Source organism: Fukomys damarensis, unplaced genomic scaffold (assembly GCF_012274545.1).
Source record: "Fukomys damarensis isolate Sample0158 unplaced genomic scaffold, DMR_v1.0_HiC HiC_scaffold_24, whole genome shotgun sequence".
NCBI classification, from domain to species: domain Eukaryota; kingdom Metazoa; phylum Chordata; class Mammalia; order Rodentia; family Bathyergidae; genus Fukomys; species Fukomys damarensis.
This window is the reverse complement of record NW_022900936.1, coordinates 41830740-41857355: the sequence shown is the minus strand read 5'-3', so window position 1 is coordinate 41857355 and position 26616 is coordinate 41830740. Positions and strand designations below refer to the sequence as shown.

General features: G+C 33.0%; 1 protein-coding gene across 4 annotated transcripts in view; it reads right to left on the bottom strand.

Moving 5' to 3' along the window:
* Positions 1-26616, bottom strand: part of Epha6 (EPH receptor A6) — an 891558-nt gene that overhangs the window by 538556 nt on the left and 326386 nt on the right. For all 4 annotated transcript variants that reach the window (XM_010644592.2, XM_033768075.1, XM_010644602.2 and 1 more), the window contains 2 exons: positions 25473-25628; positions 1899-2234 (listed from right to left, as the gene is read on the bottom strand). In XM_010644592.2, the coding sequence (XP_010642894.1) occupies positions 1899-2234; positions 25473-25628 (492 nt within the window). The remainder of the gene's footprint in view (positions 1-1898; positions 2235-25472; positions 25629-26616) is intronic.

The window sequence follows — 26616 nt, the reverse complement described above, 5'->3', positions numbered from 1 at the left end:
CATATTTCATAACACACATATAGCTTTATGTAACTACCACCATAACTGGAGCATAACTATTCACCAGTTCATTCATGCTACTCCTTCACAAGCACATCACTTCCCCTCAAAATTCCTAATTCCTGGCAACGACTAAACTTTTCTCCAGTTGGATGATGCTGTTATTTCAAGAATGTTATATGAGTGGAATCAGACAGTATGCATCCTATTACAATGAGCCTTTCAATAAGCACTGTACCGTTGAAATTCAGCCAAATTGTGTGTATCAATAGTTTCTTGATTTTAATATTGAGTAGTATTCCATTATATTCATTATCATTTTGTTTTACATACCACAACATTCTGCTTTAATGTATATTGTGGCTGAACTGTGGCATTCTCAAAAATTCACATGTGGAAGTTCTAACCCTCAGTACTGCAGAATGGGACTGTACTGAGATGGAGCTTTAAAGAGTCATTCATGTAAAGTGAGGTCACACAAGTGGGTCCTAATCCAAAAACTGATGACTTACAAAAAGAGGACACTAGGAGATTCTACCTGAAGAGGAAAGACCATGTTAAGACATGGGAGAAGATGGCCATCTCGAAGCCAAGAAGACAGGCCCTAGAATGAATTTACACCCATTGATGACTTGATCATAGACTTCTAGCCTATGTGAGGAAATAAAATCTCTAGTTTTTAAAGCCACGGCTTGTGGTAATTATTATGGCTGCCCTAGTAAACTTATACAATATTTAAAACTAGATTTACCTTTATATTTGTATCATATAATATTTATATGATAAATATAATATTTATATTATAAATGATCACATAATATTTTCTGCTGTAAGACAATCACTTGTACAGCCCTATTACTTATGAACACTTCTTTAAAGTAGGTGTTTTGAATCTCTGAATCTCTTCTTGTATCATGTTTGCAACAGAATTATGTTATAAGGGAATTAAATTGTATACACACACACATATATGTATATACATAAGCATGAGTGTTTATGCCAGGTTACATTACAATAAAAATTTATAGTGTTGTAAAAGGAAAATTTAACTGAATTTTCAGATTTTTTAAGACACTTGAATAACTTTTTACAAATAGCACACAGACAATAGCATTTCTATCTCTCTGTTTTCCTTCTTCTCTTTGTGTGTGTGTATGGGTGTGTGCATTTCTTTTCACAGTGGATCATGGTTAAACATGTTAGAAAAAAATGCTTTGATATTACAGACATGAATTGTAATTAAAATTTCTTGCTTTTTTATATGATATGGAAAAGCAATAGAAGATAGTGGAGATTTGAAATTTAATTCAGTTGGCAACATTGATTTGTGGTTGAAGTTCCCTGTTAAGTAATATGGACTTACTCATTAAGAGACATTGGTATAACAGATAATGTAAAAAAGGAAGAAAAAATCCAAAGGGGAAGAGAAAGTAGGGAGGGAGGGTAGGGTAAAGGAAAGAAAAGAGAAAAAATGAGAAAGGAAGGAAAACACAGAAGCAAAGTTTTTGTAAATCAGAAGGGGTGGAGGGGTGGAAAGGAGAGAATGGGAAGAAACAAAAACCAAGATGTTCACGTACAGGTACAAATTTGCGCTTATTAATGTGATCATAGTGTGCACCTAAAAGGTACCAATAAACTTAATGAGTAAAAAGAGAGACATTGGTATAGTATAACATTAAAACACACGTGCATACACTTTTAAAATAGGCATTTTGTCTGGCCATACTGCTAAAACATCAAATATCTTTCTGCATCTGGGAAAAGAACCAGAAAACAACCAGCAAATGTCTGTAGTGTTTAGCATATGTAGTTGTATCGCACCTACAGTGAGTAGAAGCCAGCCAGCGATATTATGCATAAAAAGGAATGCTGTTTGAAAGAACAGCAGTGGAACTTACCATCTTGATCTGTGGTCACTGTAATAGCTGTGAATGGCTTGGGAGAAAAACTCAATTCGGAAACTCCATTCATGGCTTCAATTTCAAAGGTATAATTAACATGAGACACGAAGTCAAGTACTATCACGGAATTGTTGATCAGGCCAGTGTGTCTTGGAATGAAGCGGAGTCCTCCACCACAGTCCTCACACTGGCTTGGGTCTAAGCCACATTTCTTACAGATTATACTGTATGTGAGGTCTTTTCTCCCTCCTGTGTCACTTGGTGGGCTCCACTCCAAAATAAGGGCTGTTTCATTGATGTTAAAAATCACATTCCTAGGAGCTGAAGGTGGTCCTAGAGAAAAGCAATAAAAAAAAAGCACATGTATAGGACAATGTATTTACAGTGCTAACTTGAAAACTTTACCCATAAATTTTCTTGGTTTTATATTAATTTGAGCTTTTTTATTGAAACTACAGTGATAAAATTATAGGGACAAAATAATATAGAGATGAAATTAAAATAAATTAAGACTAGTGAGAAAGGAACTTTTAGGTGACAAAACTCTATATTCTAATTTTCAGGTATATGAATTCCAATATTTGATATCAAAGTTACATGATCTCCAAAATACATGGTGATTTCATTTCTGAAATTTGTTGATGGAAATATATATATATATATAATTTAAAAATTATGTGATAACTATATTAATGGATACATTATCATTTCAAATTTAGAAATAATATATATATGCACACATGTATAAACACATTGTATTCAATCTTTTACTCTTTATACCATGATTGCTATGTAGATAAAATCTATATTCATTGCCTTTGAAAATAATTCAGAATCTGTTGCCCAAAGATTGAGAATTAATGGCCTATATATTTAAATTGATAATTTGGAAGAAGAAAAACAGACATTTGAAGAAGCAAAAATATTTTTCCTAAGGCCTTGACAATTTGTTGATATAAAAGCAGCACACAATTGGGATAAAAAGGGCCATTCAAAAGATATGGTCACTAGACTTATTTAGAGCAAATTTACTAAGTCCCAGTTAACACTTAAGGATGTCCCTAAAAGAGACCCCACATAATCCTTTTATTTGTCAAAAGGCTGCATAAATTAACTTGTTTCAAAGGAGTGATCTTTTTTTCTCAATAGTTCTCCATACAGATCTTATCAAAAAGTACTTAAATAGCATTTCATCAGTCCATAGTTTTCTTAAAGTTATGCATTTTCAATTATCTGAGTCCTTCAAAACTCAGTTTCTTATTAGTCACTGAACAAATATTACATGAAGGACTAGTTTGATTCCAGTATGGCATTAAGTACTATATGCAAAATATTAAAGAATCTATATACTGTGAAACTAATACTTATCAATAGATGTTTTGAAAAATAACTCACTGTACAAATGGCTGATCAAACAACATTCCTGCTATAATTTAGGTCTCATTTTAAGAAGCCCAAACCAATTCTCTTAATTTTGGTTTCCATGAGAATCTGCTTAGAGAGTGGGAAGGAATTTCTCTGCAATGTTCCTCCTAGAAAGAAATTCAACTTTTGATGTCGGTCTCTTTTGAATTTCAAGCTACATTTATTCCCTAGATATTTCAAGCTACATTCATTAGATATTTTATTGAGTGATTAATATGCGGAAGATACTTTGCTAGATCTTGGACACAGTGGTAAGGGTGGCAAATTGTTTTGTTATTTGCATTTTAGTGGAATACTTATGACATAAATATTAGATAAATAAATATAAATTATAATAAACACAATCACAAAACTTAAAGTACAGGAGAAGAAATAAAAACTATCAGCTGGATCCTTACTTTTAGGCAAGAAAGTTCTTGAAATAGTTATAGAACTGACAAAAAGCATTATGGCTAAAGAGAAGATTGAAGATGTATGAAGTGAGTTTTAAGGAACAGGAAGAGGCTTGACAATGTTTATACTACAACTACAAGGACTCACTGGAATAAATCTGGACATTTCTTAAGTATAAAAAGAAGAAGCAGATTCCATGTGTGCATGTGACATATTTTGAAAAAAAATTCTGGATGCAACGTGGTAAATTGTCTGAATGTGAAAAGAGTGCATAGCAGTGGAATCTGTTATTTAGTGTTAGAGCAGTATAATATGAATCCTAAATCCCCATGACTCCATATTGACTTTGAGAGATTGAGAAGTGTTATTATATATTTCCCTTTTTCTTTTTGCCAGATCCCAACATCATCAACCTGTGGGGTAAGGACCTCAACCATCTGTATGTCTATGTACTAAAGCTAGACATAGAACTGTAATTTTTCTAAAAGTTTGCAGAGTGACTTGCTTTATGCCCTTTTATGTTCCAGAGGTGTTATAGAAATTATTACCTTCCATTGTAAAAATATGGAAGAGATTATAAACCTGAGCAAAGGAACAAATGTGCTTTTTACCTTCAACCTAGACTTATACCTGGGAAATGAAAATTCATTATCATTAACATAATAATGTCTTCCTACAGAATGATATTTTCATATTGTTGGCTTTTTCTCTTATTTCTAATGGAAAAACATGAATTATTACACCTCCATGAGAAGGAAGAATGTTATTAATTATGTTATGGGTGTCTACAAGTATATAACTCTCCTCCTGGGGATATTAAAAAAAATAAAAATAATGACACCCTTCTCACTTAAGGGCTCTCATACCAATTTGCATGACGATTAAATAGCTTTTTAATTGCTGTTAAATTATGCCAGCTAAACTGTGATTTCATGCAAATATTAAGCTGTAATGACAAGCAGTGAATCATTTACTAAGATGTAGAACTTGGAACAAAGAGAGACAATTAATTGTAATCCATAGATTCATCCAGAGTTTGTGTCATTGGGCTATTATTATGTGGTCTGACTGTTTTGTTATCATTTGTAAATTATACAAAGATTATATGACACACTGAAAAAATAGCTCAGGAGCAACAACCCATTTGGAATGAGCATTGAAAACTCTCAGGGATTTCCTTATGTTGGTTTATTTTCTTAAAAAAAAAACACAAATAATTTACATATAAAGCAAGCAATCTCCACCCTTCAACTTTCAGACTAACTCAAGAAAATAACATTTTTTCTCAACTAGCAATTCTTCAAGCCATCATATAATAAACCTTACAGTAGAATTACATTATTCCTACTAGTTTTTATACAATATTTTTCTGCCAGTTTTCTACTAGAAAATACTTTTTGCTTCAATTTGAATTTCCCTTTGCACTTCTAAAGAAGAATATTGTTCAAACATTAAAATTTATGAGAAGTTTGTGGTGATACCACTCTTCCCTTCTTGGAAAGCAGTTCAACATAGCAGAGGTCAGGTAGACTGTGGCCTTTGATTTGTTTTATTTCAAGACTTTGAAAAGTAAATAGTTTTTAAATATATCTGTGCTTCTCAAAATACTTCTGTGCAATATTTCTAGTCCCACGAAATATCAAATAAAAGTGAGTGCAGTGCTCAAATAAGATTTTTCTGGCAGACTGATGCTGAGACAAAAGTAACAGAATTTGATTCACTTTGTTGACTACAACATTTCCCCAAAATTTGTTCGTAGGATCTTATTTACCAAGAATGCCAGCATTCTTCAGGTCACTCTTAAATGGACACTGACACAAAGGAGAACAAACCGAAAGGCCATATTTCAGTTACTGCACAAGAAGTGCAGATTCATATTTCAATGTTTGTAATCATAAAAACATATTAACCTATTAAAATGAGGATTTTATAATAGGGACTAAATAGTGATTATTCACATATTAATTCTATAGCTGATGGTGGTTTTCAGATGTATTTTTTGATCATAAGAACAAAGAAAGTTTGATTAAAATATCTGAGGATACCAAGCCACACAAGCATATTGCTTAATAACCTTTATTTCACCAGCTTTTAAATTACTACCTTCATTAATATAATGTGTATCAGGTATATACTAATAAGAAGCAAATTTGTTCATTTGTTAATTTTTCTGAGCTTGGAAGAGAGACAAATATTTCTATGTTAACTTGTGTCCAGGAACATAAAAGGAATACACTGAGTGTTCTTCTTAGGAATGCTTAGATAAACTTAATGCTTAGATTTGAACATGAATAAGATTAGAGTATCTAGTAAAGAAAGATAAATGCATTGCTACATTTGAAAAGGCTAAACCTTGGATTTTTAATATTGTACTAAAAATATTCAGATCTACCTGTAGGTATAATTTAAAACTCTAGAAGTCATCTAATCCTTTCTATGTCAATATTAATTTTAACATTTTTGTATGAGGATCATATTGTTAATCTACCGTCCTTCCTATATAATGTTTTCAATAAGAGCATCTGTAAACAGAGTTTTTATAGTCTCCTCTGAAATTATTGCCCTATGTAAAAGCTTTTTTCCATTAAAGTTTTTCCTACTTGGCATATGCTAACAGTAACAAAACTAAAACTTTAATACTGGCACAGGGAAACAATTACATGAATTTGTTCAGATTTTTCAAAATGGGGTCCGGGAAAGTACAAAAATTATGTGAAGGTTAGGGAGTTCATTAGTGGTAGGTTGGTGCTTTTTTATGTTTAGACTACACTGTTTTAGACCACATTGTTTTTACCGCATTGTATTCTGCCTATATATAAAAATTGTGTCAAATAAATATTAAATGTATACATTTGTATAAAAGTATGTATTTGTATATAACAGTAGTTTGTTTCTTTCAAGTATTGTAAAATACCAGATTTCAAAAATATTAATTAGTGAGCAGTTGTTGACTTTATAAAAGAGACTCCCTAAATAATCCTACATGACAGCACTTGAATAATTTTATATGCAGAAGAACAACTGAAATTTAAATTTTCAGTCAGTATTCCTCAAAAATCAGAATCATGGATATCTTACCTAGCAAAACAGGTTGTTTCTCATTATTTTTAATATTCCTTTAATTCCTTTTCTTTAGCTCAAGTAAGGTCTAAAATTAAAACTTGTTGGGGCTGAGGATTTAGCTGAGTGGTGCAGCCACCTGCCTCACAAGCACAAGGAGCCAAATTCAATCCTTGTAGCAAATAAATAAATAAACTAAATTAAATTAAAACTTGTTAAACCATTAATGTTTTCATAGTAGAATGAATATCTGAATAGTTGTTCTGGCTTTTCCATTATTTAAAAAAATTCATTGTTAAAGAAAATAATAAAAAAGAAAAAAATACTATTCATTTCTACAATAAAATCTAAACTTCTCAACTTATCTACAAGTTGCTTATAACCAGTTCTTGTTCCATTCCTTAGGCTCTTATACCCTATTGATGCAGCTCAGTGCCTTTATACATATTACTGAATTGCTGTGGTCTCTTGCTCAGCAGAAAATTCTTATTCATTCTACATGTTCAGATTTAGGTGCTACCCTCTTTCTGACAACTTTCTGCTACTTCAAGTAGAATTAACAACTCTTATTCTTTTCAAACATGTGTTCAAAAAATATAGCCAAATCAAAAGTACTAAGTACTAGACATATGCCATAATTTATTTCACTCAATCATCACAATAACCCTAAAAGTAGTAATTAATATCCCCATTGTATGGAAGAAAAGACTAGAGACTGCTGATGATCTGTGTGTTACATTAAAAATGTTTACATTCCTGTTTGCAAGTTTATGGATGGTCAATCTTTACCCAGAGGTAACATGTTCTTTAACTTAATGAAGGAATAAAAGGCTTTGTGCAATCCAAAGAATTATACTATTTTAAATAAGAATTTTGAAAAATATTGGAACGTGGAGTTCAAAGTTATAAGCTTTGTAAAAGCCTGTTGTTATTGATGAAGGGTAAATCTACATGATATGAAAAAAATTGAAGTGGAACAGAATGTTTACAGTATGAAAACTTAGATTACTAGAGACCCTTAGAAGAATGGAAAGCTACTTCTCAGCACTCATTACTCAAGAAAGAATAAAACTTCCTCAAATTACATTTGTGTAGATAGTTATTATCATGAAAAGTAAATACTTGCATCTCCAATATTTATGCCATACAGCATGGACATAATTGGAGTTTAAGAAAATTATAAACAGTAGTTATCAACCTTAATTATCAACATAGGGAAGAGAACTTCACAGCTCAATGAAAAAAACATAGAATAACTAATTTTAAGAATTAATAAATGTGTTATAACCGGCCAAATCAAGATTAAGCGATTCAAATCATATTAAAATAAAAAAAAATTAGTAGCTGGTCATAGGTCTTTTGAATTAAATACCATCCATTTTCCTAAAGCCATGAAAAAGAATATACATCTAAATACAGACCATTCTGTGTTCGAGCCAATTTCTTGTAAATAAGCAGCCATTCAGAATGGAAAAGATAAATATATGGAGACCAATCAGTATTAAAATTTTGGACAAAAAGCCAAACAACGAATGAAGATGTTCAAGAAAATTAATAAAACTTCTTCAAAATGCATAATATTGTAGAAATAATTATGAATGTGCTCTTCGCAATTATGGATGCTTTCTTTGTTGGTGTGTTGTGTACAAGTAGATGACAGTGGGACAATTCTTTAAGTTCATACTACAAGAAGAAGCCAATTCAACTGGCATCAGGCGATAACTCAATTCTTCAACATCAACAAAATTCATTATTTATTATTCTAAGGGAATCATTCCCAGGTAATTTGGTGAAAGAACCTCAGCTGTAATAAAATTTATTGTATTTGTGTTAGAAAACTTCATGAAACATAAATGACATCTTATAGTTGTGATCTATATTGGAAAAACAGATTCATTTATGCAGGTGTCTCTTCAGTAGTGCAGTCATTTAAATAAAAATATAACACAAAAATACTGAGTGAATACTTAGCATTATTTTCTATAATAATAGAAGCATAAAATATAACACAAAGTTTGTTTGTTTTTTGGTACCAGGGATCAAACTCAGGACCCTGCAATTGCAAGGAAGGTAGTGGCACCACTGAGCTAAATCCCTGGCCCTAACACAAACTTTTAGATACAATAAAATCCATTTTAACAACTTTTCCTTTTGTGGTTTCTGCAAAGTTGTGGATGCTACCTTATGTTTACAATGAATCACCTAATCAATCAGGTGAGATTTTGAATTTCAGTTATAAGATGGAAAACCAATGCAACAGATTGCTTTCCTCTATACCAACTTAAGAGAGAAAAATATAAACAAAAAGAGGGCAGGGGAGGAAGAGTTAACAAGCAGATATAGAAATCTGGATTATGAACATCCTGAGCTGCCTCTGATGTGGAGGACCTAAGTAGAGCAGCTGGAAACAGGAAAGAACTTTTCTACTCACAACTGCTATTTGTTTTACACAAAGCAAGAATGAGAGAATAACAACTTTCTGAAGCGGCCAATTATTTCAGCAATAAATGAACCATTCTTTACAATGTTAGCTTTAGAGCAAAAGTAAATTGAAGTTTAATGCTTTTTTCCCAATCATTATCATGGTATATCAAATGCAAAGACATGATATTTGCCTCTGTATTGAGAATGATGTTACAAGAAACGTTTTTACTCACAAGGTATTTGATTTCATGTTTAAATGATCACCACAGAAACATACAAAAATATCTTTATCAGTGTATGTTAGGATTACATACATATATGATTTACATTTTTTGCTGGAGCTTTTCTAAGCACATACCACAAATATTTGTTATATGTACTAATCTTACTTGTTAAGTAGATTTTAAAAACCAATTTCTGTAATGATTTAATGACATAAGAAATATCAAAGTAAAATGCAAATATCAGAGAATTATACTGTTCTAATCTCTCACTTATCATCTATTAGATTCTTTTTTTCATTTCTCTCCATGCTCTCATTTCTGTTTAAATAGTACCATTTTAGCCACTTATATTTTACTACTTTATCTCTCCAACCTGAATGAGTATTTTTCCCTATTGGCTTGGAAAAGCCTTAGAGAGTTATTTTGATAACAGACTTTTCGGCCTGCAGCAAGGTTTCTTGTGCTCTGCACTGCTCTCAGAAGCAGCTATAATTGACCAATACCCGATATTGCAGAATATCCTCCACCCTTCAAAGTACCCTTCAAAATATAGAATATACATCAAAGAATCACCTAAGAAATAAAAAGTATATTATTAAATACATTAAGATTTCAGGAAGAATATTTCAACTTCTCAGTTTCAAATTTTTAATTACCGATTTCTTTTATATATCTTGTAGTTCACGCAAAAGGAACACAAGGAATTATTTGTTAAAAACAAAGAAAAACTAGGCCTCAACCTTGGATGTTCTTGGACTGAAGTGCAATTTAAACAAATGAGGGTTTGAAAGGCTTTAACCAGAGTGGTACAATGATAAAGGTTTTTGTGTTATTGTAAAGGTTTCGTTTTCGTTTTAGTTTTAAAGATGATACTTTCTAATGTGGAAGAATATACATGAGATAGAATACTAAATGAAGTAAACTTGTCAGGAGATTATTAAATAAACTCAAAAAAAGTAAAGTCCTTAATAAAAATATTGGCTAGGAACCAACAGGAATGAACAGATAGAAGAAACGCTAATGTGTACAGTTCAATATGTCAGGGCCAGGGTCAGGCATCATATCAATATGTATATCTTGGGAGCCTGAGTAAATGAAGATTCATCAGAATAATGACAAAAGAGTAAGGATAGATGAATAAGTCAAAATTCAAAGGAATAAAATTGGCTTTGGCAGGTTAAACTTGAAATTATTAGTTTGTTCACTCATTAAATATTTAATGCCTGCTGTATACCAGGTACTACTATGAATGGTGATAATGCAGTTTAATATATAAATATAAAACAACATAGCCCCTGTAATCCAGTGTGGGTTAGAGTGGCAATAAACAAGGAAGCAACTATATAAATAAACTAGGTGTTTGTAAAGAATTATCTAATACATAAAACATAAGACACAATGATATAAAAAGAGTAAGTAGTTCCGGTAGGCCCACCCCTTCAACCCAGTGCACCAGAGGAGCCTGGTGGCAGCTCGTGAACCTCTGGAGGATCCTAACTGTATGCCCACCAATGCAACGGTGTTCCTAACCCACATCTGTGCTAACAAGAGAAAGAGGGCCTCTATGAGGCTCCCAGATGAAAATTGAAGCCCACTGGAAAAGTGAATAAAATCTGCAATAAAGGCATACCACACCACCATAGTTGGTAAATCAGAGGGAATAGCACCTCACATTGGAACCTGGTCTAACTTTAGGGGAAAGACATCTGGAACCTGCAGTAGAACCTTGCAGAGTTCAACCCAGCAGGAGGACAGAGATCTCAACTTGGGCAGACAGAAATTAGCCTGAGCCTCAAGGGACAGCTGCTAGCTTGCTGAGACTAATTAACTTAGACACCCACACTCCTGCCCATGCCATCTGTTGTGTCAACAGAGGCATACCCTGAAGAAGGCCCTCTATATCTATCTGTATTTTTTATTTTCAAAGTAATATTTTTCTATTTTAATAATTTAAACAAGTTTATCTTTTTCTTTTCTCAAACTATTTTCCTTTTTAATTTTTTTCTTAACTTATTTCCTTTTTCCTCTTTCTCTACCACCTCAAACTCCAATACTCTCCCTTTTTGTTCCTGTTCCTATCCTAATTTGGATTTATTTTCTTTCTTTTCCTTTTCTTCTCTTTTTCCTTTTCTCATTTGCCATTACAAAGTGATTACAATCTCTAGCCTCCCTATTGCTGTTTGTTCTTTTCTTGGTATATTTTGTTGTCTTCTCTCTTCTTTTCAGTAGCTCTCTAGACCGTGTCCTCTGACCTCACTTCTAACATTTCTCTATCATATCTATCCCTCCCTCCCCATCTTCTTCTAAATCCTCATCCTGAAGGGTAAAGTTGCTTTACTGAAGGGTTTATTCACTATAAACATATTTTGGGCTGGTTCTCGATTTTGATTTAAATCACACAGTTAAAGGTGAAAGATTAATACCTACCACAAATTGTCATTTCTAAGCTGTGCTTGTTGCTTTTGTTCTGCTGATTGTATCACTTGGGCTAAGGTGTTGTGATTGATCTAATCAGTTGTCCTCACTGGTATAATGAAAATGAGATTGCCTCAGACATATCAGAGACTAAAAACCTAAATATCAGCTGTATCTAGAAGATCTAAGAATTAAACCAGGAAGTAAACCAAGGAAAGGACCAACAACAAAAATAGAAATGAGAAGGCATTTAAACAAGAGACAAACATAGACTTCCACCCCACTAAAGATAAACTCTGGTGGAAATGAGGTGGAAAAGTCTCACAGTTAACCCTCTGGACACTGTGAACTGATAGCACAGAAAGAAAAAGAAAAAACAGATAAAAAACTCTACAAAAATTTAAAACATAAATAATTTCCCAGATAACCACAGAGATGGTGAGAAGAATGAAAGACATGATTAGAGACTTTAGGACAGAAACAGATAAAAAAAAAATAGATGAGTTCAGGACCATGATGGAAACATAAATGTCCAGAATAGGAAGTAAATGGAAACCTTGAAAGCCCAACAAAGGAAAGAAATGGAATCCATAAAACAGATTCAAACAGATATGTAGGAGATTAAAAAACTATAGAAAGAATTTACAGCAGAATGAACGAATGTGAAGATATAATTTCAGATATAGAAGATAGGATTGTGGTCAGAGACTTAAAAACAGTAAGGGACCATGAGAAATCAATCCAACAGCTCCTAAATGATGCAAAGAAGAATAACATAAGACTGATAGGAATCCATAAATTAGCAGGAGAAAGTACAAATGACTTAAAAAAAAGTTCACAGATTTAATGACAGAAAACTTGCCAAAGATAGTTGAATTTGACATACAGAAAATTGAGGCATAATAGGACTCCAATTAGCCATGATCAAGAAAAATCTACACCTATATATACAATAATCAAGATCCTGGAAACCCAGGATCAACAAAAGCAGTTCTATGAGGGAAATTTACAGCAGTAAATGCCTACACTAGGAAAACAGAAGAAGCTCAAACAAACAACCTAATGCTTAACCATAAGCTCCTAGAAAAAGAAGAGGAAGACAAACTGTAAGATCATACAAGGGACGAAATTACAAAGATCAGAGCAGAAATTAATAAAATGGAGATGAAGAGAATTATACAAAAAAAAGTCAATGAATTGAAGAGTTGGTTTTTCGACAGAATAAATAAAATCAATAAACTCTTAGCCAACCTTGTCAAAAAAAGTAAAGAAAGGGCTCAACTTCATGCAATTAGGAACTGAAAAGGTGAAGTCACATCAGATCCACCAGAAATCCAGAGCATCATCAATACCTACTTTGAAAACCTGTATTGTAATATAATAGAAAATACACTAGAAATGGACAAAATCCTAGATACATATGAACTTCCAAAATTGAATGAAGAAGATCTAAAAAGCCTAAACATCCCTATTAAATTCACTGAAATTGTAAATGTAATTAAAACATTACCAGCAAAGAAAATTCTAGGTCCGGATGGATTCACTGCTGAATTCTACAAGACATTTAGAGAAGAACTATTGCCAGGTGTGGTGGCACATGCCTGTAATGCCAGCACTTGGGAGGCTGAGGCAGGAGGATTGCTGTGAGTTCAAGACCAGCCTGGTCTACATAGTGAGTTTCAGGGCAGTCTCAACTACATAATGAGACTCTGTCTCAATAAATAAATAAATAAATAAATAGAGAAGAACTATCGCCATTACTCTTTAAGTTCTTCAATGAAATTGAGAGGGAAGTAATACTTGCAAATTCATTCCTGGAAGCAAGTGTGACTGTGATTCAAAAACCAGAGAAAGACCCAACCAAAAAAGAGAACTACAGGCCAATCTCCCTAATGAAAACAGATGCAAAAATCCTCGATAAGATACTGGCAAACAGAAAGCAGAATATCATCAAGAAGATCATGCACCCTGACAAAGTCAGATTTATCCCAGGGATGCAAGGATGGTTCAACATACATAAATCAATAAGTGTAATGCACTATATCAACAGAGTAAAGGACAAAAACCATAAGATCATCTCAATAGAGATGCAGAAAAAGCATTTGACAAAATTCGACACTTATTCATGATAAAAACCCTACAAAAAATTGGAATAGATGGTCTTTGTCTCAAGATGATAAAGGCTATCAATGAAAAACCAACAGCCAGTATCTTTCTAAATGGTCAAAAACGGAAAAATTTCCCTCTAAAATCAGGAAAAAGACAAGGATGTTTACTATCATCCCTCCTGTTCAATATAGTTCTAAAACCATTAGCCATAGCAATTAGACAAGAGATAAAATAAAAGAAACAAAGAAAGGCAAGGAAGAAATTAAACTGTAATTATTTGCTGCTGATATGATACTCTACATAGAAGACCCAAAAATCTCTGCCAAAAGAGTGCTAGACTTAATTGACACTTTCAGCAGAATACTTGGATACAATGTCAACATCAAAAATCAATAGCCTTCTTGAACACGAATAACAGACTCACTAAGAGAGAAATTAGGGAAACAATTCCTTTCACAATAACATCCAAAAAAAATGAAAGATCTATGAATCAATCTAACAAAGGAGACAAAAGACCTATACACTGAAAATTATAGAAATCTTTAAGAAAGAGAAGAGGATATAAGAAGAAGGAAAGATATCCCTTGCTTCTGGGTAGGAAGAATCAACATAGTGAAAATGGCCATACTACCAAAACTGCTATACAGATTCAATGCAATCCCAATTGAAATCCAGACACTATATTTCATAGACTTAGATAAAACAATACAAAAATTCACTTGGAACCAGAAGAGACCTAGAATAGCAAAAACCATTCTAGGCAACAGAGACATGGCAGGGTATCATAATTCCCAACTTGACACTATATGATAAAGCCACTGTGATAAAAACATCATGGCACTGGCAAAGAAACAGACCCAAGGTTCAATGGGATAGATTAGAAGATGCAGAAGCAACACTAGTCATACTCAGCTACCTCATCCTTTTCAAAGGAGTCAACCACCTCACTGGAGTAAAGATAGCCTCTATAATAAATGGTGTTGGAAAAACTGGCTTTCAACTTGCCAAAGTTTAAAACTAGATCTCTGTCTTTCACCATTCACTAAAGTAAAATCCAAGTGGACTTAAGATCTAAATATCAAAACAGAAACACTAAACTTACTGGAAAGTAAACTAGGCAGAACTCTCGAAGACACTGGCATAGGGAAGACTTTATGTACAAATCCTCAGCAGCATGAGAACTTGCACAAAGAATCAACAACTGGGATCTCATTGGGTTAAAAAGTTTTTATTGAGTTTATTGTACAATCTAGGTCTACAATACAGTTACATTCATTACTGGGATCCTGTACCTTTACATGACAGGTCTTGGTTCTCATTTTTTTCCCCTTGTCCCCACCCTCCTTTCATCCTCCCCTCCTGATTTACAAACACTTTATTTCCATTTTTCATTTTCTCATATTTTTTTCTTTTCCCTTGTTCCTTTTCCCCTACCCTTGCCACTTTCCCTACACCTTTAGCCCTTTTCTTGATATTTCACACTATTAATTATTCCATTAGGATCTTGTGTACTGTTATAGTTTTCACACCAGACAGACTATTTGGTAAAAGTTTTGCAGTCCAAGAGAAATTACCAACAGAGCTAAGAGACAACCTACAATGTGGGGAAATATTTTTTATCAGATACTCCTCAGAAAAAGGTCTATTGTCTAGAATATATAAAGAATTAAAAAAAAAACAGACCTTCCAAATACAAAGACCCAATTTAAAAATGGACATCTGAAATGAACAAACATTTCTCAGACAAACAAGTAAAAGCAGCAAATGAATATATGAACACATGTTCAACATCATTGGTCATTGGAAAGATGAAGATGAAAACAACACTGAGGTTCCACCTCACCCACAAAGAATGGCTGCTATCAGGAAATCAACCAATAACAAATGCTGGCAGGGTTTGGAGGAGAAAGGAACCCTTCTCCATTGGTGGTGAGAGTGCAGACTGGTACAACACCTATGGAAATCAATAAGAAGATACCTCAAAGAACTAGAATAACAGGTTCCATTTGACCCAGCCATCCCTCTGCTGGGTATCTTTCCAAAAGAATTAAAAGAATCATACCAGAGTGATATATGTGCTCCCATGTTTATAGCACCACAGTTTGTCATAGCTCAAATTTAGAAACAATACAAATGCCCATTAACTGGAGACTATATAAAGAAGATTTGTTTTTTTCTATAAAATGGAGTACTACTCAGACATAAAGAATGAGAAACTAGAGACATTTATAGCTAAACGGATGCACATTGAGGCCACATTCTTAAATGAAGTAAATAGGAAACACTTGAATAAATACCAAATAGTTTTTCTGGTGTGAAAGAGTAAAAGTGTAAATAAGGTTCAAATGGTATAACTGAGAGTGAAATAGGAAGAAAATGGATAAAGGGGAAGTGGGAAGGATAGGGAAAAGGAAACAAGAGAAAATTAAAAAATGTGAAAAAGGAAAAAATGGAAACAAAGTCTTTGTAAACAGGAAAGGGGAAGGGGTTGAAGGGAGCCCCAGGGTATGGGGAAAAACAAGAACTAAGATGTACCATGTGAAAGTACCAGAACCCAATGATAAATGTAACTGTTTTGTTCGCTTTACATGTGTCAATAAACTTAATGGAAAAAAAATAGTAAGTAGAACAGATTTTTTTAAAATGAGTGGTAAGAAAATGCCTGTCCTATGAGCTGTTATTTGATCTCCAATAACAAAAAAGGGTGATAAAATATCTTATAGGTACAGCATTAGAAGTACACAGAAATCCTTTCACTAAGTAGTTGTAAAAGAGGTTTGGCATCTTTGAAGTACAGAAGTTTAGTAAACAAAGGGAAAAGGACAGGTTTTCACAGGATGTGCAGGTTGTCACATGTCTTCATCATTTAGCTAGAAGATTTGGCACTACATAAAAGAAGACTGGATGTAAATATAACTGCAAGAATCATCTATCTACAGATGATATTTGAAACTATGGGAGAGAATTAGGGCATGCAACAAGAATGCAAAGGAAGGAACATGAGGAATTGTAAACAAAAGAAAAGACACTATCAGTGGCAACAAACAAAAAGATTTAAAAATAAGAGTTTTAAGAGTTATATATCATGATGTGGTTTTTCTATAAAATGGAATATTACTCAGCCATAAAGAATGAGAAAATAGATTCATTCATAGGAAAATGGATACATATTGAAGATATACTCCTAAGTGAAATAAATAAGGCACACATGTGTAAATACCAAATAGTTTCCCTGGTGTGAATAATCTGCAATAATACATAAGATCCTAATAAGATTACTGACATTTAGAAATAGGGAGAAAGGAGCTAAAGGTGTAGGGAAGGTGAGATGGGTAGGGGAAGGGTAAAAAGGGAAAAGAAAAAAATGTGAGATAATGAAAAGATGGAAATAAAGTGTTTGTAGATGGGGAGGGGAGGAGGAGGTGAAGGGAGGGCAGGGACAAGGGGAAAAAATGAGAACCAAGACTTGTCATGTAGAGGTACAAGATCCCAACAATGAATGTAACTGTACTGTATCCCTAAAATGTACCAATAAACTCAATTAAAGCTGGAAAAAAAAGGAGTTATATATCATGAAAAAAGGACCAAAAATTGTTTCTAATATAAATGACAATGAAGATAATTGGTGAATTTATTGTATATAATTTGTTTCAAGAAGAGAGGAAAAATCAAATTGTAGTAGATTAAGCAGCAAAAGTCCAATGAGTAACAAGAAAATTAAATATGAAATAGCCACAATCAAGGGATACTACTTTTCCTAGGTGTTTGTTTTAGTAAGGAGAAAATATGAACTCAACACATTTTTTAATGATAGGAATTTGAATGTATTATTATATGTGGTAAGGAAGGAGTTAGCAGGAAAAAAGTCAGAAAGGGAAATGAATAACTTTAGGATTCTTAACACTATGTAAGTTATAAGACTGCCTATCTATGGGATTTTTTTCTTACTGTGCTACTTATTAGCCAAATATCTTATCTATTTCTTATGGTTTAGTCAGCCATTAAAAAAAGCACATACTTTCAAAGTTATAGCCTGACTTTGATACTATGAAAATAATGTTTGCTTTTAGATTATAGGAAGTTCTCTGAAAATATTGTTTTAAATGCTAACACTGACAAAACATCAGAAAATGATGGGATTGAATGTCTACCTAACCCAAATTCTGTTTTCTAGATGATACATTTGAAGATTAATAAAGGATGGCAAATTCATGGAGATACAGATTCCAGAAATTAAAGGAGTTTGTATCCAATAAATGTAGCTATTATTTGTAGTTAATGTAAAACAGAAATAACTCATTGGATTCTCAGCTTCAGAAGTTCTTGCTAGACTTAGCACAACCCTCAGGGCTATTGGTTTAATGACCTAAATTGTCATTTTTCTATTTTTTTCCTCATGATTTAGTTATTTAATCTTTAGGAGCTATGATGCATTGCAGTCGATAGTCTTTTCTTTATCTAGTTATATTTTAATGACTACAAATGTTTCTTAGAATAGAATTTAGAAAACATTACTGGTACCAGATAGACTTAGATCTGAAGGACTTAGTAGTTGTGAAAATGTCTAAAAACACAGTATATCATGTTCAGCAGAAAAGGCAGGGGAAAATTCAGCATTTACGCACAGAAATGTGAGTGAGGAAACAAATAAGCCTTAGAAGTGACTCACTATCTCTCCCACAAATCTGGTGGATTCCACTACTGTAGGCTGTGGAAATAAATCACTCATTCAAACATGCAAAGAAAGTTTTACAAACATATTTCTATTTTTCTTCCTTGGTTGGGTATTTAGAGGTATTTTTCTTTCTCTTTTTTTCCTTTTGTCTTTTTTTCTTTATTGTGCTCTGCTATTTTTTCTTCTATGTTCTTTTCTGCTACTTTTAATGAATTCTATTAATTTTTGTTTAGTTCTTAATAGGATCCTTTAGCTCACTTTTCTCTCTTACTTCACATTTTATCTTTCCTTATTTTTCAAATTTTACCTTTTTTACTTTTTCTCTTTCCCAACTCCTCCACCTTAGATAGCATTATTATTAAACTTTATTAATCTTTGGATATTTAGTTGACCTACGTTATTATTGTTGAATTCTTTTGCATTGTTAATGCTGGTATAGTTTGTTATGTCTTGTAGACATTCACTGTATGTCATGTGGTTTGTCTTTGTATCATATTATCATTACAGATCTCTTTTCTATTGTTAAGCATGGTACATTAGTAGCTTTTATTGGTTCTTATGGCATATCAATATCAAGTTTGCCTCTGACTCTGTTATTGTTGCTAATTTTGTTGTTACTATTGCCAGGGTAGAAGAGTTGTTGCTATTTACTGGTTTTTACTGTATGCCAATAATTGGTTTATCTTTGCATCAATAACTATACTGCAGCTCATTTCCAGAGAACTGGGTGCTAGGCCAATTACACCACAACTTCCCATCTTCAAATTAACAGAGGTGGTGGGATCTTGGAACAGAAACAAAGGCCTATAGTTAACTATGCATCAGAAAGTAGACACTAACTAAAGAGATCTCCATACTATCAACAATGTCCACAATAATCAAACTGTAATCCTTAGTGCAGGTGTGCCCAGGCATGTGACTCCCCCGACACACAGTAAACAAGAAAAGAAGGCAACAAAATGCTTCCCAAACACTAGACTCCCCCAAAAACTGATTCGTGAGGCATCAATGGGGAAGAAATTAAAAGCCAAATAGTCAAACTGTACAAAATAATGAGGAAAAATAAAACAAAACCGATCAATAAGACTTTCTGTAAAAATCAGCAATAACTGAACAGATAAGGGGATTAGTAATTGATTGACCATTGAACTTACAGAAGGTACTAATAAAAGGTAGATGAGCTAAAAAGGAAAAAGAAATCACACATGATCATATATGAAGACAGAGTGTCAGATCTGCAAGACAGGGCTGCTGTATTTGACCATGTACTCAGACATACCCTAAATAAACAGGAGAACATGGAAAATTAATCCAATAAATACTAGATGGTACAAAGAAGACTATTTTAACTGGTATTAGTGAAAAATCAGAATACAACATGAAAAGCATAAAACATCTGTGTACAGAAATAATGGTGGCAATTTTTTCCAAATATGTGGAATCATTTAACATAAGTAAGGCATACAGAATCTCAAACAGACACAATCAGAAATGATCATAACACATCATACTTGAAATCTCAGAAATTCAAGGACAAAATTTTAAAAGTTTTTAGAAAAAAAGGAACAATCATTTATAAAGGTAAACAAATTAAAATTACAGTAGACTTCTTAACACAAAATTTAAAGGTCTGGAGACTTGAAGTCTTTCAAATCCTAAAAGAAAATAACTTTCAACCCAGACTAATAAACCTGTACATTCTCAAAATTGACGAAGAACACCTTAATTAGTTCATGGCCAACAAATTAGCAATCTAAAAATTTTCCAGGGTATTCTAAAAGAAAATGATGAAGTCAACAGCACCAAATAGTCTAATGAAATGAATTCACCAATCCAGGTAAGCAGTTAATTGGAAAGGTAAAAAAGTAGGATCAAAAACAGAAAAGTAATGCAAAGACAAGAATAAGTCAATACTTCTCAGTAATAGCTGTGAATGTGCATGTGCATGGTCTCACCTGCTGAGGAAAGGCAAGGACTGGCGAATTGAATCAAAAAAGAAAATGCAGTGGTATGCTATATACAAGAAATATATTTAATCCAAAAAATCATAGATTAAAAAAAATCAAAGGATGTAAAACAATATATAACAGGAGTAATGCAAAAAAGCAGGAGTACCTAACCTATTTTCAGACAAATAGTGCTTCAAGCCAAAATTGATCACAAGAAAAAGAAAAGGTCACTTCAAATTGGTTCAGGAAACAATTCAACAGAAAGAGATAACAATTATATATGCACCAAACACCAGCATCCTCAAATTCATTAAATAAGCATCATTTGTCAAAAAATATCTGCTAAATATCAACCCAATTACAGTTGGAAACTTCAATTCCCCATCATTACAAAATGACAGATCATTTAGAAAAAAAATTCTCAAAGAAATATCAGATTTTACCCACACTTTGAAGCAAATGTACTTTATTGATATCTACAGAGTGTTCTACAGTGGTTTTTCTATAAAATGGAATATTACTCAGCCATAAAGAATGAGACATTAGATTCATATATAGGAAAATGCATACATATTGAGGATATACTCCTAAGTGAAATAAATAAGTCACACGTGTAAATACTGAATAGTTTCTCTGGTGTGAATAAAATATAATAGTACATAAGATCGTAATGATATAATGGGCATTGTGAAATAGGAAGAAAGAGGCTAAAGGTGCAGGAAAAGTGGGAAGAGTAGGAGAAAGGCAATAAAGGAAAAGACAAAAATAGGAGAAAATGAAAAAATGGAAACGAAGTGTTTGTACGGGGGAGAGGAGGACGGGTGAAGGGAGGGCAGGGAAAAGGGGAAAAAAATGAGAACCAAGATCTGTCATGTAAAGGTACAAGATTTCAATGATGAATGTAACTGTACTGTATACCTAAAATGTATCAATAAACTCAATGAGAAAAAAAAAGAATGCACATTCTCAGCAGCACATGGAATTTTGACTAAAATAGACTACGTACTAGCTCATAAATTAGACTTAAGCACAAAAAGATCTAAATATTAAAACAGAAACAGTTAATTTGCTAGAAGATAAAATAGGTAAATGAATACATATGCATAAGAAGGGACTTCTGAACAGAGCTCCAATTACATAAGAAATAACTTCAAGAATCAACAAATGGGATTATATCAAAGTAAGATTCTCTACTGCAAAGGAAACAAACCAACAGAGTAAAGAGACGATCTATAGAATAGGAGTTTTTTCTCTAGCTACTGCTCAGACAAAGGAATATCTAGAATATACAAAGTATTCAGAAAATATAGCCCCCCTAAATAGAAGATTCAATAAAAAATGGGTAATTGAAATAGACACTTCTCAGAAGAAGTGAAAATGGCCCATAATTACCTGAAAAAAAAGTACATCTCTGGTTATTATAGAAATGCAAATTAAAACAACACTAAGATTTTATTTTACTCTGAAAGAATAGCTATAATTAAGGATCACATAAATGCTGGCAAGGCTGCAAGGATGAAAGGGCCCCTCCTACATTGTTGGTAGAAATATAAACTAGTATAATCAGTATGGAAATAAGTGTGGAGAGTCTTCAAAAAATGTATACTAGAAATTCTAACTGACCTAGCTATTTCTCTTTTACATATCTTCCTGAAAGATTTGAAGATATTACACTAGTGATACATTCATGGCCATGTTTACAGCAGTATAACTCATGAGAACTAAACCCTGGAAGCAGTCTGTATTTCCATCAGCAGATGAAACATAAATAATGTGTGGTATTTATACACACAGAGTACTATTTTGCTATAAAGACATATAAATTTGAGTCATTTTTTGGGTAATGTATACACTTTGAGGTCATAATGTTAAGTGAAATAACTTAGACATACATGCTTAAATATCACATCGTTTCTTTATATTAGAAACCTAAAGTTAAGTATATTAAAGAAGAAAACAAATAATTGGAAACAGGGAGGTACTTTGCAAACGAGCACGAAACCAAGAGTTTGGGGGAGGAGAGGGTGCAGGGAGGGGAAGAGGATGTAAAATAATTAAGGTGTATTATATACATGAACCAAATCATAATCAGTGTGAACTGAAAACGTGTGTGTGTGCGTGTGTGTGTGTGTGTGTGTGTGTGTGTGTGTTTAGACAGGGTCTCACTATGTAGCTGAGACTGACCTGAAACTCACTATGTAGCCCAGACTGGTCTCAAATTCACAGCGATCCTCCTGCCTCAGCCTGAGTGATGGGATTACAGGCATGTAATTACAACCATGCCCGGCTGTACACATATATATGTTTTTTAAGTATGTTATTCCCTTCACTCTGTAGGAATATAAGTGATGGATGTTTTTAGCCTAGCATGATAGTATCAACACAAATCATTTTATGTTTGGATATTGTCAGGAACTTTTAAAATATAAAAGATTCCTTTATTTAACCTTTATACAATATCTGCTATGTATAAAGTACTGTTTTTGGTACTTTTTCAATATTAATTATTAGGATAACATTATACGGTACATATTGTTAGTCCTATAGTTGATCTAAGTGAGGTCAGCAGAGGTTAACTCATTTGGGCAACTTTACCTAACTAGTATTGGACACTTGTTTCTATAAAATGTGAACCTCATTTAGCTATACTGAGATTATGCTAAACAAGGCCCAAACAATCTCTCAAGGAAGCATCACAGAGAAGCATTAAGAGTGGATTGATTGTCTGATAGCTGAAATAGAAAAATCCCTTTAAAGTTTCACATTTCATTGTTCTCATCTTGGGTTCTTCTTTTTGATCCCTAAGGATAATTTACAAGACCAGTATATGCCACTCCAAAATATGCCCCTTAGGCCCAGTGATTATTTTGAGCTCATTATTTGAGAGACTACTGACAACCTAGGTAGAGCTCTGAAAACCAATACATGTCACTGTTTCATAGGGGAAATGTATATCAATAAAGGAAACCTCCATTTAAGAGGGGTTTTTCCTGACTTATCAGGAAGCAGATGACTCAACAGAGACTTCTCATGTAGAGGGCTCTAAGTTAAGTCTGGACAGCAGACTTTACCTTTGTTTATTGTGATTGTCTTGTTTATTTCATCTATACTTTCCTCTCCCACATCTTTCTTTCAGCTTAAGTCCGAACTCAAATCTACTCTAAAATTTGCTCATCCTCTGAGTATCTCCCAAATATAAATATAAGTAAACCTTTGTTTTTTCAATTGTTATTATGTCTTTTGTTACAGGGCTCACTCACAATTAAGATCTATGATGATAGTAAGAAAATTGTTTTATCTTCCCAATAGCAACAAGGGCACATTGTTCTGTCTAAATTTCTGTCCAAGGGTGACAAAACCTTTTTGTCCTTTCATGTAACCAATGGAAGCTAGAACTTTAAAAAATATTGTGTATTTATCAATCATTTAAAAAGGAAATAAAGAAAATTGAGGTGAAAAAAATGATAACCTGATATATAAACACATATGATCAACAATGCCATAATAATCATGGGCCTTGTTTCATCTGGGGTTTATTTCCTTAGCTAGTCTGTCACTCCAAGGAATAAGCCCTCCTGACTACCAATTCTACTATGTTACTAAAAGATTTTAAAGGTGGGAATCACTTTATCCCTTCAATTTATCAATTGTCTATTTATTAAAAAAAAGAAGAAAATTTCCCCTGTCACTTAATTAAGAACCCACATTCACTTTCATACATAGTTTTGAAACATATTTGGCAGAACTCTAGCTATAAAAAAAATTCCATCTACCTAAGCTGTACCATATCCTCTATACTATAATAATACGCACCAATTATACAAGAAGAAATACATATATATACATATATATGTATACTAGAAACAAGATTTTACTATTACAAATTATTTTTATAATTAATGGAGAAATAATATTTACTATTTGTATTTTACTAGTTAAATTTTTAAAAATATATTTTCAGGAAAAAATCCAGAAATTTTCTAAAGAAAGCAATTACTCAAAATTTACAGTTAGCAAACATTACATCTACTAATGCATGTGTTATATTTTCATTAAACATGTTCTTTAGAGTCATTTTATAATAAAACCTATGGTTCAGCAGACAAATTTGGAGGGCAGCACTTAAGATTGAAAACCGAAACATCTCTATCATTGTCTCTAAGGAATATATGACATAATTCTCAATCTACTTTTGCTTCTATACAATTACATAAGCAACATTTTTTTACCCATTGATCAGTAAGAATGGCAAACTTTCAATAGAATATCTTTGTTTATGATTTTTAAAAGGCTTTATAACTCAGTGTGACATTTTACTTTTGCCTAGCTTAGCAATGTATTAATACATTCACTTTTATTTTCTAAATGTACGGATATTTCACAAGACTTAAATAATAGAAGACAGAAATAATTTAAAATTCTGAGTGCATGCATTAAACTGACCTTCACATTTAGATCTAATATTCTACTGATTCCAACCAAAAAAGTGAAGAGAAACTGAGAGGTGAAATGTGGACAAACTTGAAAACAGCTTCCTTTAAAGACAAATGTCAGTGAGACCCAAATCCTTACACAAAAAATTTATATTCCTAAGTCAATATGCTGTAAAGTGCTTAAAGAACGGAGGTTTTGTTTATAACTTTTCATGATTTCTTAAACTGTCATAAATTCACAATGACAGGTAATATTTGCAGGGTAGGGTATCAAACCAATGCTTTAAATTCCGAAGAGTAAACACATTTTTTAAGCTACTAGATGCAGAGAAGAAAGAGCTCTTTACTATTATCAAAGACAAATTTCATCAAATATATAGGACTTTATACATTTGTTTATTCTTAAAATGTAAAGAAACCCAAAGGGTAAAAAACATTTGCAAGTCCAAAATGTGTAGACTTACTGGTACATGCCATAGAAGGTGGGTCTTTTTCAGCTCTGAAGTAACCCTTATCACACTGACAGACAGAAGTGGCTTCCATGTAGGTTAAACTGTGTGGAGGGCATTTAGAACACTTTGTGTTTCCAGCAAATGCTTTATAGAATCCTGGTCTGCAAGCTGTAAAAACAGGAAAAACAATTTCTTTTTAATTATTTTTCTAGAGGTTTTTTTTGGAAACATATTTTAATTTATACATACTTGGAATCTGAAGAGTTCAGCGTAACAAAGAAAAAGTCAAACTGTTAATATTAGTAAATCAAGTTAGCCATTTGTGATGTAAAGTTTAACTGTCATTTCGATTGGCTTGTTAACCTTGTAAGGGATGACAAAAGCATACTTTAGGGTGTGGTTGGAGGGATCATAAAAGCATGACCATGAGATCTATATCTGATCCCTCTCTCCTTCCTCTCTAGCACTGTTCCCTTCTTCTGTTTTCTGGAAGCAATGAACGAAGCAACCTTCCTCCACCAAACCCTTCTGCCATGATATTCCTGCTTGGAGCCAGCTTATCATATATTGAATCCTCTGAAACCACTAGCCAAATAAATCTCTTCTTTATGAAATTGCGGGGATTAGGCATTTTCGCTTAGCAAGAGGAATTATCTGACACAAAGTCAGTACAAAAATTATGACATATCTTTTCTGAGGTTGCTGTATTTTAAAATTAGTGTACGTCAGGCACACACACTCACACAAACATGCACATAAGCACACAAATTATTAGTGCTTCATAAGTGTGAAGATGCCTATAACTGGCAGTACAAGAGATGGTTTTGTGTAGTTTTGGAAAATGGCATTAAAAGACTGAATCATGCTATTAAATATGCATTTATATTTCATTTCTCCCTTAATCCTTGTTTGGACTCAAGAACAAAGTCTCAGTTTGGTCTTGCTATATGTTGAGCACACTTGCTAGAACTAAATTTTCTTTAGTATACTAGACTGTATTATGTTTTGATAGTTTGTCTTTGCTTTTTTTTTTTTTTTTTTTGGTTTTTTTGCAGTGCCAGAGATTGATCCCAGAATCTTGTGCATGCCAGGCAAGCACCCTACCACTGAGTTCCATCCCCAGCCCAGCGCTGCTCCTTTCTGGGTCCTTCTTTCT